At 37.6% G+C, this 15731-nt stretch overlaps 1 protein-coding gene across 1 annotated transcript in view; it reads right to left on the reverse strand.

Annotated features, from left to right (window-relative positions):
* Tep3 (Thioester-containing protein 3) overlaps nt 1-15731 on the reverse strand; it is a 41483-nt gene that overhangs the window by 15225 nt on the left and 10527 nt on the right. The window contains exons 6-17 of the mRNA XM_071592212.1: nt 13888-14046; nt 12497-12668; nt 12016-12204; nt 10096-10197; nt 7069-7335; nt 6160-6306; nt 5026-5154; nt 4885-4939; nt 4295-4505; nt 2754-2871; nt 2479-2662; nt 573-733 (exon numbers count right to left, since the gene is read on the reverse strand). Of these exons, the coding sequence (XP_071448313.1) occupies nt 573-733; nt 2479-2662; nt 2754-2871; nt 4295-4505; nt 4885-4939; nt 5026-5154; nt 6160-6306; nt 7069-7335; nt 10096-10197; nt 12016-12204; nt 12497-12668; nt 13888-14046 (1894 nt within the window). The remainder of the gene's footprint in view (nt 1-572; nt 734-2478; nt 2663-2753; nt 2872-4294; nt 4506-4884; nt 4940-5025; nt 5155-6159; nt 6307-7068; nt 7336-10095; nt 10198-12015; nt 12205-12496; nt 12669-13887; nt 14047-15731) is intronic.

Genomic DNA, 15731 nt, shown 5'->3' on the forward strand with positions numbered 1-15731 from the left:
AGAGATAAAAGGAATGTACAGAGGAACTGCATTGTAGAAACATTAGTCCAACAATCATGAAATAGCAATTTGGCCATAAGATTTTGTTAAATCAGCGTTGGCTCACCCCAAAAAAGGTAAAGGCTACATCATATGAGGGTTGCAGAACAATAAGTTTGACTTTGCTAATAGTTAAAGTGGTTCTCAGGGTCATTAATAAAAGAATGTAGAGCAAGGCAAATGATTACTAAGGGGATGATCAGTTTGGGTTTAGGAAGGGGAGAGGCACATGTTATGCCATTGCAGTAATGAGATCACTGATTGAGAGAAGAATAGAATACAATCAGAATGTATTTTCTTGTTTCGTAGATTTTGAAAAGGCATTTGATAGAGTGAATTGGGAAAAACTAACGAGTATGTTGCAGAAAATTGTAATAGATTGGAGGGATAGAAGGCCAATCCGCAACCTGTACATGTCTCAGACTCCTCAGGTGCGAGTGGGGAACGGAGAGTCTGGATGGGTAGGGTGGCTTCCTTATATGTGCAATTTATTTTAGAGTATACATATTAAAATTAAAAGAACTTTCACTTACCTTCACTAACAATCTTCGAGACTTTGAGTCCCTCAAAGACGTGGACGTGGTGGCATAAACTTTAATGTCAAAAGCTCCGATCTGTTTGGGTTTGGCCATAAAGACAGAGACAACAGTTAAAGAAGGTCTCACCAGCACCACTGTTTTTTTCTCAAGTAAACCTATATTCATCAGAAAAGATAGGAAATGCTTAAACAAAATATATTCCAAAATATGTTAATTATACAATGCTGCAAAATATGTTGCAATTAGGCAGTGGTTTATTTTAGACAAAAGCCACAAAATGCACTCTAATATCATAATTTCTTCATCATCGTCTCAAGTACTATGCTTGAACAGGTCCTATGTATGCCATCATTTCTCTACTTGTCTCTGATCCCTAAGCCCTTCTCTTCATCACTCCTTAAACTTATTTTTGCTTCTCATCTGTCAATCTCCTCTTGACTCTTTCTTCCACTACACCTTCTATCATATCCTACAGTGAGCAGTTACTTCTCGGTGCAAGGCCTATCCAGTCCTATTTTCCTCCAACAAATTCAATGAACTATGGCCAATGCCCCAACAGGGAATTGAACAAAGTCATCCATTGATGAGCACTGATAATGCAGGAATTTCATAAAGTAACCACTTACCTTGATCAAGATTCAAACCCTGATTCCACTACTACTACTACCATTTGGCCGAGTGATTTAGCCAGTTTAAGCTACCCAGGTCTCCTCTCGGCTAGGATTACTTTGTGACTATGTCACAACGTAATCACAGCCTTCCCTTACAGGCAGGCCTTAGGAATTTGTTATGAAAGAGGTGGACTTGGTTACCTGACCTCAACATGGTAAAACCATCAGAAAATGAACATCAAAGGATCCAGGTTAAAATCCCAGTTTAGGCACATTAATTTGACAGTGCAAAATTCCTGCTTTTTTCCTTTTCATGATTAAGCTGATCCAATATTCATTTCTGCTTTATTCTTTCCAGTTCCACTTCATTCCTCACTTTATCCATCCAATTGATGTTTGCCATATTCCGCAAACCTAAATCTCAAAGGCTTTTATTCCTTTACAGTCTTTCTTAGGGAGGGACCAATTTTATAGCCATATGAGGACACAGGTGAGTACATACAACAGCAGAAAAAAGAAATGACCATATGAAGAACTAGATTGATTCGACAAGCTTTGAGGTCTACTGGATAAGTTAGAAACATAATAAAAGGGAAGATCCCACGAGCAAGACCAAGAGACAAGTGCATGTACATGGAGATAAGTATAATTACTTTTGTGTAGGACCTTTGTCATTTGCCTGAATGTTTCCTTGGCCATGTCTATACCACTTACGTTTTACTTATGAGTCCCTTGTCACCTCAGTACTTATATATTTACATCTTTCCCCATACCCTAGTCTCAATCTTTTCACAAACACTTCCCGCACTTCAGCCTATACTCATCGCATATTTATTTATTCTTTTGGTTTATTTTAAGAATGAATATTTCTTCCATACTCCCCAGGTACCCCAACAATACCTTCAGGAACTTCCACACTAATATCTTCTTTATCATATTTTTTGACTCGTAAGTCGGTTTTCATACCAACACAGAGAGAGACAGACTCCTTTGGAACTGTGCCTTGGATGCACAGTATGTATGAGAATTACATGAAGGGTGCGTGGGGATATTGTGAGCACAATGGATGAAACATCCCTGACATAAGAAGAGCTGAACACAATTTATGAAATTGGGTGATAACAGATGGATAATATCATTTACATGCATTTAGATCATTGCCAAAAGACTATGAATATCATGGGTAAAAACAAATGAACAAAAATTTGGAGAATAAGAAAGCGAATGAGTGAACAAAAGATTTGAAGCAAAAAATATCAGGAAACCAGATTTAAAAAATATTAACTTACTCGAAAATTTCTTTTTACTGTTTTCAATAAATTCCAAATGACCCTCAGAATTATCAAGGGACAAATCAACATTGAGGTCCTGGTTCATGTTGTTGGTCACGGCAACAGAAACTGCAATAACCTCTCCAAGGATGACTGAGTGAGGGAAGTCCACGTTGATGTAAAATGGCCGTTTCCCAATAATCTGAAGCAAAGAGAAGAGAAAAGAATTCTTGGAAAACGAGCTAAGCTGACTTTTTTGTTCCAATGGGTTCAATTGAATTCCATAGCTTCACCGTGATTTGCCTTCTTAGGAGCCCAATCCCATTGACAGGGTCCAAGGACAGAGCAGAGACAATCCAAGAGGTCATACTATCTGGAAGAGTGCGACGCAAGGTGACCTTCCCGTCAGCTCTGTGACAAAGAAAAAAAGGACGGAAAAATCACAAAAGGAGCACAAATCTGAGGACATGACAGGCATATATGTAGACATTCTGAAAAGATTTTCATAGAAAAAAATATTATATTAGTTATAATATTGAATTGTCTCAATTTGCACATTATTTCTGCCATTTGAATCAAATATCACCAACTAAGTCAGCTTTCTTGAAGCCCTCAATCAGTTAAAAATAATATTATCTTCCAAAATACGGTACAACAAAATTTTATTTTGTTCATATTGGATAAAGGGACATACATTAATTATTTGCAATCTCTCTTACCAATTCACTCAGGAATACATTACTGCCTGGTGTAAGTAACTACTTAAACAATCATGACAATGGCAATGCTCAGTATTTAAATTCCAAACGATTGCCTTATTCAGAAAACCACAAGGCTCACAGATGAGCATGTTTCTCTTGGTACATAGCAATTGTTTTACAATGCAACAATTTCCAAGCATAAAAATTATTCGCCTTGACTGGGATTCGAACCTGGATCCCTCAATGTCTTCAAAGTGCTTCAGCCAGTTAAGCTATCGAGGCATCCTCTTACACCCCGAGATTTATTTTGTGAGCTTTAGAGGAACAAGATGTTGTGACAAAATACTGTGCATACAATGCCACGGGCATTTAAACACTATTGGTGTTTCACCTTTGGCAAATTCCAAAAAAACTGCAGGAGATGCCTAAATGGCTAAAGTACTTGGCCAGGCATCGAGGGATCCGGTTTCCAATCCTGGTCAAGGTGAATGATTTTTACACTCTGGAATTGTTGCATTGTAATGCACATTTAGCAGATGACTCCATTAGAAAACACTGTCATGGTACCTCCTGAAGCTTCTTGGAATATTAAGTTTTGATTTTCCATTTTTATAAATGTGACTTTTCGATACCTGCAGAAGATTCAAGAATATCCAAGAAACTTTTTGTGGGTCGTAGTCACTTTATGAATTGTGAAAATTTGCATCACAACAAGTGACTTTCATTCATCAAATAATTTTGTTCCAACCCCCACTGTTGCAATTTTGAATGTATTTGATAACGCTATCTATACTTCACTGATCATTAATTCAACAAAACAAATATTATAGGCAGTCCTCTAATGCATCACCCATTCCACTATATGCATCCATTTAGTTTGCAATGAATTCGTACCTAATGTATTTTAAATACCTTATTTAGTCATTTTATAACTTTCTTCTATTCACATATTTGCATTGTATACTTTGGATGGACTTTAAAAATGATATTAGAACTCTTAAAAAGAGTGACTGACTGACACAATAAAAATACATGTACAATTAAAATTGCTTTGATAGATATTAATGTCCTAATGATGGCAATTTAACAGGAGACGATAGAGATAAAAACCAGAGAGCAAAATCAGTACTGACCCTGAGGAAACGTTGGTGAAGAACCAAGTGTTGGCAGGCTCTGACAGTAGGTGGACCCTTGGTCTATAATTCCATGTTGGGGCAGGGATTCGCGAAAAAGCATATGGGCCTGCCAACGGCGGTCTGGTAGCACCAAATGTTGGGAAATTTGGATTGACAGGGTTGCCGCTTCCCACGCCAGCAATGATTTGCGGTTGGTCTCTCGGGTTGGCTGGAATTAGAAGATTGGGAATGTGTCTTAACTTGAGTGTGGAGGAGAAAGACGCTGAAAAGGAGAGGAGGCTGAAAGGATGGCCCAGAGAAGCAGTGGTTGGGATTTTGGAATGAGAATGAAGGCAAAAACGTCTCAGACGGAAGGGAGGAATGAACAGAGAGATTGAAAGTATTAAAATATTGGAAAGTTGAAACACTAATATGGAACACACCATTTTTTGACTTGGGACAGAGACTTCAACAAATGAATGCATTCAGACAATAAGCCTTCGAAAAGTGAGTTTAGAAGTTAAAGGAGAGAGCTAACTTGTTATCATTAAATAAAAATGGCATCGATGGAAAACCTGGGGAGGTAAGCCTCAGCACATCTCACTTACCCATCATTGTTGGTTTGTACCACTGTCCATTGCTCAAAATTATAGCAGCATATTTCTGAAAGAGGTGATATTCATGTTGATAAATCCATGAACGCGTTCACATATTACATTTCACTTTATCATATAATCAAGGTTACTTACATCAAATATATCTCTGTCTTTTTCTGGGATTTGCGACGATGAATAGAAATAACTTTTTTCCAAAACTGAATACGACTGCATGATTTCACTCATTCCGGAATAAGACTCCACGTCGTCTAAAATCATATCCTGTGGAAAAAAAAATTAGTCGGAAATCTTTGGATTGGTCTCATGTGATGATGATTGCAAGATGACAAAATGCCACCAAATTGAACATGAAGAACTGTGAGGGAGAAGAACAAGAGATGACAGCAAGGGTTCACATTTACCATAAAATGTTGGAAAACATTAATTAACTATTATGAAGGAATATAATGCAACTATTCAAAAAATTGTGGGAGATGCTGCAACAGTTATTTAATTGGAGCCATCCGCTGATGTGAACCAAAACACATGAATTTCATTGCATTAAAATCATTCTTCTTGACTGGGATATGAAACCGTATCCCATCAAAGAATAAAAAAGTTCAATTGTGAGTGAATGGGACAGTGATGAATCTATTCAATTTCTTGCAGAAAATGATACAAAAGAGTCTGATGATGATAGTGAAATTGATACGAGGTTAAGTCAATAAATAAGTTGCAAACGCCAGTGAAACAAGCGCATGAGCTGTAGGGAACACTTCACGGGGATCACTTGGAACACCCACAGTCCCATCTTAGAGCCCCAGTGACTGCCATCTGTTCGGGTCCCTTAAAAAACCATTTGGAGGGACGACGTTTTGAAAGTGATGATGCCATTTTAGGCCGCAGGGGTTACTCTTGGGTTGGCTACGACTGCAAACAAAAGACATCTCTGCTGCCGGGATGCTATAGAGAGATGGGATGGTTGTCTCTGAATGTTCAGGGTGAATATGCATGAGAAGAGTGGCATAATTTACAGGAAGTTACTTTGATTATTATTACCTCTACCTAGTTTTGCGAGTTATTTATTGACTTACCCTCATATTTTAAGTGATTTTGCACGAGATAGTACATGTAATTACAGAGGGATGAAGGAAAATTTTATTGCCATTCATGGCCTTTTATTGATCAATTTTCCAAGCTACTGAGATTGCTAATGATATGTCACCACTTCAAAGTAATGGCATGAGTAAAAGAATCTATTACGGGCATGACAAAAGACTTGCTTACAGGTGAGAGGTTATAATCATTCCCAAGGGATTGAACTTCCTCATCAACACCCATTATCGCCATGTGAGAGTATGGCTTGGCAAAAAATGTCATTGTCACTTCAGATCCTGGTCTTGATTCAACTTGCGGGCTCATGTTAACAGTCACCTGGGAAGAAATGAAATTTTCATTAGAGACACAATGATCATAATTCCTTCCTATGCATCACATTCATCATGACTCATAATTGAATTTCAATAACCTACAATGCAATTGCTTCATAAAAAAAAGATCACAATCTCAAACCTAAACCTGACATCAAAATGTCTATTTTAATAAAAGATGATGAATTAACTATCATTCTTAAAATAGAATTGTTCATCTTCATTTGTGCCTATTCAAGATCACCATGTTTTCATGCCAATAACTTGCGCTGGATACATAAAACTTGTATCATTTGATGCAATGTTCACTATCACAATCTGTAGTACTTTTTCCATGAAATCAGAATGCCAAAAAGTTAGGTTCTATACCATCATTCCATTTCCGTCAAAGCCTATTTTTCTGGGTAAACAATTCATTTCCACAGAGACCAATCTCGATAAAATGAATCTTAATTGTATATAATTCCAAGACATATTTTCAACTTTTGACCAGGATATGAAAAAGGATTTACAGAATAAGAAATTGCAATCTAAAAGCTGCATTTTCGTCCAAGACCAATACTTGTGGATGAATTATTTCAGATCATTAAATGGTGAATGAAAGTAACTCTGCATGGAACATTTTTGTTTTTTCAACTGATAAATTTTCAAACCTGATTCACTCATTTAAAATTCAACATGCCCATGTACTGAGGACAGAATCCACACTGGCCTGTCATAAGGTTCAACTTAACCTGTGCAGATCACAAAAAATTGGGTTACTTACAAAATTCTGGAGTGTGTTGGCAAACTTGATATCCAATCCGCCGGCCACAATCTCTTGAGATCCGGGAGCAACAAAGAATGCGATGACGCGAGCAACTGGAGCCATTGCTAATGTGGCCAAGAACTTCACAGTGATGCTTTTATCAGTTGGCAGGAGATTTTGAGAAATGGTTCTGGTGACTAAAACCTCACCTCGCCCCATCACGACATAGGTGAGGTGAGGAAGACCAACCGATGAGACAATTTCCACCTCAACATCTTCGTTAATCTGAAAATAATTTAATTATCATCATCCTTTATCCACTTATTCCCTGAATTAAATATGTCATGTTATTATGCTTTTAATTCTGTACATGAAAAATAACATCAGCAACTAGTATTCACTTAACTCAGACTATCATCATCATTTCACCAAAGGAAGACAAAGCAAACATTATGGCAACATTAGAAATAAAGCATTCAAAGTAAGGATTCCAAGGATTATATAACAAATTACCCAAAAGTGTAAAAGATACTAGGGCAACAACTGCATTCAAGCATATTAAAAAGACATCTATGTGGTGGCATGTTCTCCTCTATAGATTAAATATCTCAACAATATTCCTTATCATTGAGTCTCTACTTTTAGTTTATTACAATGCTCTTAGCCTAGCTTACACTGATGCGTTGTGATTTAATGAATATTTGCGTGTATACAACAATCTACATAATTATTAGTACCACATTTGTATCCCAGTTGAGTCTACATGTATTGTATTGTATCTTGATGTGCCTTATATCATGTACATACACCACCCACCTGGCATTTTGTATTATGAGCAAATACAATGTAATATTATTATTTGAAGATACCATGGAACATCTAATGGTATTACAGGTTCCAAGCAAAGCATTTAATATTTCCTCCAGTACCTACCCATTATAAAAAGCATATTAAATTATCTTATTAAGAACTGAAAGCATGACAAGAAAAATAAGGTATTTTTTCAACTTACATTCCTTAAAAGTAATCTCTGCCATGCCATTGCTAGAAATTGCCATCAATACTTCATTCTTTTCTTTATCTCTTTTAATTTAAGATGGCACTTCAACAATAATCAACTATGGTCACTTTCAATAGACAAGGTTTGTATAAAAAGTATCGGTAACAATTATTTCCTGATGTGTGCATGAAGTTATGAATACAAACTGTTGGTTAAATGTATGCATGATCACAGATCATATGGGCATTGATGAGGTGATAGTGCACGTACCATTATCACTGAAAATTTGGCAATGCAAAATATCTGCGCTCAACTTGTCCCAGAGGTCTTGACAGACGACCAAGAGCAGAGTCGAGTGCCTGCTGGTGAACACCTTCTGCAACAGCATCGCAACGTTTCCCCAATCTCCTTACAGTCTTGACTTGCCACCAGCAGATTTCCATACTTCCTCTTCCCTACTGCCACCTACTTCCTATTCCCAAAAGTGATATCCTCCCCCAAAGGACACTGCCATGGGACCCTGAGTGCCGTTATAGAAGCTCGCATATTAAGGACCTTTTGGAATCCGCCAACCAGGGAGCCTTCAAGTCATGGAAAAGCTGCATTTTTCCAAAACATTTCTTGATGCTTTTTACACTAACCATGTATGCCCCAAAATACTTTTTGCTGTACTTTCTTAAATCTCTAATCTTTGCTTTACGATTATGCAGTCAATCAGGTATCTTATTATATTTGCAGCCATTTTCAAGTGCATCTCTTTCAAAAGTACTTAGCATGTTTGCTTCGACTAATATGTACAATTTACAGAACTCAAAAAGTCTTTCTCTCCTTTCATTTTATTCTTTTTCTAACCTGTATCTTTTTACTTTCCTTACCTCCATTGACTTCTCTAAACATTGCATTCCAGCCTCCCTGGATGATTTTATTTTCATTCCCCTTAAGTTTTTAATTACTTCCACTTTGTGGCCACTCTGCTCAAAATGACATTCAGTTTTATGGGGAGAGAGAGAGAAGCAGATCACTTTCACCAACATGATCCCGTGGGAAACAATAGCATTGGACTCAAGTAGGCTTGACCAACATTCTCTCTCTGATCTTCATTGTGCTTGCATCGTCTATTCAAGAACAGTGCTGTCATGTCTTCTTATGTTCGTGTTGTTCACTACAACCTTGTTAACCTTTTTACTGGCACTCCATGCACTTTTGTGCAAATTATTTTTCAACTTTTATGTTATTTTCTTCACATTCACTGTCTCATTGGTGTTTCAAGAAATTTGGTGGAGATAAATTTAAACGTCAAACCTTGTAAGTTAATCACTTGGTAATCATGGAAAGAAAAAGGCTGCATACCATGCAGCAAACCAAACAGAAATGATTCGGTCATCATAAATTCAATTGAGAATGATGACAAAAGCTATGAAGAAGAAGGAAAACCTTAGTTACACCAATGGCTTAATCAACTGAAACCTACTGAGTGTACAGATGCAATAATAAATATATTTGGAGTGGTATTTTGTCATACGTACATTTATTTCTATGTATTTTGCGCCAGCTAGTGATTCCTTTTACCTTCACCAGATTCCTATACCCCTTATACACCTGTGCTCTAGGGCAACTTTCTTTTTCCTGTCAATTTCTATGACAATAATTTGAATTTCCTTCCTCGAACTAAGGGTCCAAATACCTTAACTGGCATTTTGACCAAAATATCTTTTCTTATACTTCCATCTTGCATTGTCACCTCCTACCCAAATCCTTTCACCTTAGAATTCACAAACACACCATCTAGATTCTGACCCAACATAAAATGTTTATGGAAGCATGACTATTGAAAAAAGAATTGCATCCTTGCACTAGACTGGTGCAATACCAGAAGACTAATTTCATATGGAGATAGGAATGCATTCCAAGATTATGGTAGCAGCTCCAACCAAAATTTCCCAAAGTCCATATTACAGAATATGCACCCAAAGGTGAGTTTGGTTCCTTCAGAGTGTTTAAATAGATGAAACTAAATGAGAGAGATAAATAATCCATGTGCTCACCTTCGGGTCCCTTGTTTTCAATTTCAGTTGCATGTAAGACCTGCTTGGTGAGAGAGATGCACCAACTGTTGCCTGCAGCAGATTTGCATCTGGGTACTCAGCCTAAAAATGTTGTGGGCAAGAGTAAATATCAGTTTAAAAAAAATAAAATAATAATTAAGAAAAAATCAACAAAGAGTTTGATACGAATCTCAATTATTACATATGATATTACTCCCTTCCATTCATATAGTTTTAGAGAAATAATGATGTAATGTTTTCCTTAATATTAATGTAATAAGTACTCTCTACCCAGTCACACATGATCTTTTTTTAGACCAATGCACATTCGGAAATATGCACTAGAGTCTCTAACAAACCATAATGCATGAAATCTATTAATACATTTGCTGGAGCCTTTGCAAGTCAATGGTCATACTAGCGTAATTAGAAAGCACATCTGCCATATTGCACAAATTCAGCTTGGTTATATTATTCGAAAGCCATATTTAAACTTAATAAACATTGATTTACCACAATTTTCACTTCTTCCCTTATAAAATCTCATTACATCGATAATGCATTTGCCAAGAACATTCCATAGTGAAAGATGCATACTAAAGATGCATCATATGTGCCGTATTAGGAATTTTTCTTCCCTAAGCTGACTGAAAATATTCACTCAGAGCCAAACAAGATATAATATAGTTGATTGAGTACGGAAAATACTACATTAAATAAAACAGCTCATTAAAAAACAATAAAAGGTTTTCACATCCAATGGGTTGTACCTAACAAATCCCCAGCATCATCTTAGAGTTGCCCATCTACAGTTGGAGAATCAAGCACTAAACTCTGTGTTTGCTTGGTGCAGGGGGAATTTCTTGCTCACTTGGTCATGCACCATGCAGCTGTGGTGCTGGATTCCTCACTATGCCATCTGCTGAGGCTCTGGTTCCCATTAGATCTCTAAATGTATATTGTTCAGATGGATTTTGGATGGGTGACCCCCATACACCACTGTAGTGAGTGCTCTTATGCCCTGCCTGCAATACAGCTGGCAGTGAAGTGTGGTTTGGCACAGTGCGGCCCAGGGATCCTCTCAAAGACCTATCACATCAATTTATCCATGCCAGCTATCCTACTTAACTCGGGAAAACTCACTGGCAAGGGTGAGGCCTGCAAGTGCAGGAGATTCTTTCATGCTGGATTTGCGCAGAGGGCATTAGGTGGCATCACAATTGATCATGATTTGCAATTTCATAGACATCTTGATGCAACTTGATAACCATAATTAAAATAGTTAAATTATATCTCTTATAATCTGCATCGCTAGAGATTATGCATTTAACGAAAGTTTACAAGTTTTTATTTAAATCCATTCACTGGAATCAACAACATTGAATAATTACGAGACAATAAAACTAGCAGTGATATATACACGATATATGTAAAAAGAGGAAATTTTTAGTAAAAATTTAAGAGGTTGACCTATGCATGAGTACATAAAATAACTTGACTTCCCACAATCATGCTTATGTTTCAATGCAACATCTATGTAGAAAGTTGGCCGATTATAAATACATCAACACTGTTAACTTTCTATATAATTTCACCGTATAACCTAGGGCTACAATAGAACAATTGCTGTAAAAAATTAAAATGTATGTAGAAATTACAGTAGTACTGTTTCATCTAACCTTCAAAGTTTGGAACACTTCCATCAAGTTACACACAAGATCATTTCTTAATTCTAAGTATACTACCTGCATTTCTTCATCCTAACAATACCTATCATAGTATCTTATTGATGTTTAACTTTTAATGCTAGAAGCTTTTCTATGAAAATTAGTATGCTCATAAATGACAGGAATGTCAGTACCAATTTTTATTTTCCAGTGCAAAATAGCTGTTTATTGTCACCACAGAGTGAATTCTTACCTCAATCTCAAAGAGGGAGGAGGTGTTTGCTTCCAGGGGAGGTTCAAAGCTAAGTTCAACCATTCCGGCATCATTCAAAGTATGCACGCTTTCAGGGTGGTCCTTCCCTTCGTGAGTGAAGCCAGCCTTGACCTTCACAGCATTCTTTGGGCCATCCAAGGGAGATCCATCAAATTTGGTGACCTTCAGCTTTGAGAGGAAGGAAATAAAATGGTTTCATTCAATTTCAATCAACAACAAAGCAAACGCAGGCCCACACCACAAGTACCATGAAATCAGACAATTATTCCATTGGGATTCATTCGGAATATGGAAGCTGAACATGAAAAACAAATAAATTATAAAATAGATACTTGACTATTCCAAAATGGACCGTTAAGAAATGTTAAAAGATCACGGAGACCATAAGAGGAAGAGCTGTTAAGACAAATAAAGTTCTGATTTTTCATAATGAAATGAAAATAAAAATTATGACGATTACCATCGGCTTGAATTTGAGGCCAGGTTGATAAGTATCTGCAGGCTTCAGCAACTCCAATCGGTTGCTATATTTGTGCAGAAGGATTGTGGCTGTGGCATTCTGACGAATGCCCGTTAGAGTTTCCTCCACCTCGATGTCGAAATTTGCTATCCTTTGGAAATCATCATATATCCTGGAAGGAAAATTTGCTCTTTGTATCAATCAGACATTTAATCTTAATCATGCTCATGCTTTAACTGCTAATCTCTCCCTCCAACTCCACCTTTAAAATCATGTTCTAATTTAAACTCCTTATTTCAAGAGCCACAAGGAACACACACGTGTGTGGCCTTGGCTGGTGGTGGATTGAGGGGATTGAGAAATATACAGATCCCAAAAGAAAAATTTCCATTTTTCCCACATGAATACACATTTACAATGGAATAACAAACAGTAGGAAATTGCATAACTACTGAATAAAACTCAGAGAATGATTCTGTGCAATAAAATCACTATCAATCTTCACCATATTGCTATTCCTACCTAATAACCTATTCTTACCTACTCCCACCTTCCTCAAGGAAGAGAGAGACAGAACTCTGTCTTTCTCTTCCTTGAGGAAGGTGGCTGCGACCACCGAAAATTCAAAACTTATGGAGTTTCTTTTTTATGTTTTTCTGTGTTTTTGTCTGTGTCCATTAGTGCTGAATAAAGGTTAATAGAACTGTTATTTGATTATACGATGATAAAAATAAGAATTATTCAATTTTCATTTACATTTATAGCAGTTGAGAAAAGAGTCACCAAGAGTGATGCGTAAACTTTGGGAAAATTCACTAGCATTGCTCACTGAGACTACAGAACTTGAAAGTTTAAATATTTTTTACTCATTTTTCTTGTCCACGCTTGGTTACATCCCTTTCTTCTCTTGATTAGGTGGCTTAGCCCAAGAAACTTGCTGACTCTTTATCAATTTTGCTCACTAGGGCTCTACATCAAATGTCAGCATTGAAAAAAACTATGACACTGGGTATATGTCTAGCCACATTGAAACACCCACCAAAGTTACCGGACATTGGGCCCAAATTGAGGTTGGAAGCATGACCTCCATGCACATAAACTGAGGTGTACTAGTCCCCTATCCGCACATGGCAACAAGGGTGGATCAGAAGGTCTTGGTGCCTATGAAAGACCCCCATGCCCTGATTATATATCTACCTAACCCAAGTGATCACCTTCACATTACCCTCCACAAAACTGAGGGCCCCAAATTCCACTTTTATGCTGATAGAGGCTACAAGGAGAGACTTTTAAATCTGAGTTTTAATAAACACTGAAGAGCATGATTGTGGATTTTTATTTTCACAGAAAAATTATCAACCTAAGATACAAATACATAAATAAAGTCTCACCCAAATTCCGTTATTAAATTGAAGGGTATGGTGGTTTCTCCATCAATTAGTACCACTTTTCTCACTGGATTGCGGAAGACTGGTTGCAGAATTTCCGTGTGATATGTAGGGTACGCAGATATAGTCAACTCTCCTTTGACAGGTCGATCATTTGCATATCTGTAACAAAAGAAATAAGATTTTCATGCTTCATTTAATTGCTAAATTAAAAACATATATCCATTATTGAAATAGAAAGAAAGACTCGTACTTTTCCACAGATTTTATTATACGGCACGACGCGTTTCACCGACTTGCGGCATCATCAGGTACAAATTTGCAAAACAGACAGAGCAAGCATATATACCCTCAGGACAGAGTGGGGGCGGGGAGGGTTGGAAGGATTTGAGGGGGGTGGGGGCTCGCAGGTGCGTTGATGGATTGTTTTGACCATTTCCAGGCTAATTTCTCGGAGAGGAGTGGGGAGGGGTATGGGAATAATTGCTCATTACAAAGTGTCGTGTTGGGGTTCACCAAGTGCCTTCTAATCTCTAATTGCTCGAGAGCGTCCATTTTTAATCCTTTTGCGAGTGTGTGTAATATCTCTGGGACAAAGTCACTGCTGTGGTTGAATTCTAGTAAATGCTTGGCGAAGAGAGAGTTGTTATTCTGATTTTTGTGACACCTAGCGTGTTCCTTGACTCGTAACTTGATATTCCTGCCGGTCTGACCGACATAAACGCTGTTGCAATCCTCGCATTTCAGTTTATAAATGCCTGATTTGAGAAGGCTATCCTGGGTGTCTTTTCCATTGGCTAGAAGTTTGGAGAGGGTTATGGGTGAGTAGAAGGCTGCTTTGAGTGAGGTGGGTAGGCAGTTGGAAATCCTATATGAAAGATCTCCCAGAAACGGGATCGAGCACCACTTAAAATCTTTAGATACTGCGGGCTGAGATACGAAAATGCTTTTTATGGCCATTGCTTTTTGTTTTTTCCGTAGTAATGTGTCAACTAGTTTGGGGTTGAAACCATTGTTGGTAGCTATATTAGTGATATTCACGAGTTCAATTTTGAAGTTTTTGGGGGAAAGGGGGATGTGTAGGAGGCGGTGGATCATGGAGTGGAGGGCTGCGTGTTTGTGAGAAAAGTGGTGTGCGGAATCATTAGAAATTATATGGTCTGTATATGTGGGTTTCCTATAAATAGCAAATTCGTGTCTATTATCCCTAATTGTGATTGTCAAGTCGAGGAAGTTGATGGTACCGTTGACGTCTTTTTCCATGGAGAAGGAGATATTCCGATGAAGAGTGTTTAGGAAATTAAGGAAGGAGTCTAACTGTCGGTTGGTTCCGGTCCATAGGCATAGTATATCGTCCACGTAACGAAACCAATAGCCCACGTTTTTGTTATGCTGATTGTCAGCATTAAAAAGATGTTCTTCTACAGAATTGAGGAAGACTTCGGCTAGGAAAGGGGACAGTGGGGAACCCATAGCTAACCCATCCGTTTGGCTGTAAAGGGTGTGGTTGAAACTAAAATAATTCTGGTTAACTGTCATTTTGATGAGGGGGACCAATTCGTCTGAGATATTTTGGGCAATGGTGGAATCCTTGAGTAGTTCTTCCACCCTAAGCAAAGTTTCCGATATTGGTACGCAAGTAAATAAATTGCTAATGTCGAAGGAGACTAGCCTCGCTTTTTCCGGGACATCAATATCTTTCAATTTTCGGGCTAGCTCTATAGAGTTTTTAACTCCATATTTAGGTTTAAAACCTGTGAGATCTCGGAGCAAAACGTCTAATTTTCGTGCCAGAAGGTGTGAAGGGGCAGACACAGCTGAGATGACAGGCCGAATAGGTATGGCTT

This window comes from Hetaerina americana, unplaced genomic scaffold (assembly GCF_022747635.1).
Source record: "Hetaerina americana unplaced genomic scaffold, ioHetAmer1.1.p SCAF_5, whole genome shotgun sequence".
Classification (NCBI taxonomy): Eukaryota; Metazoa; Arthropoda; class Insecta; order Odonata; family Calopterygidae; genus Hetaerina; species Hetaerina americana.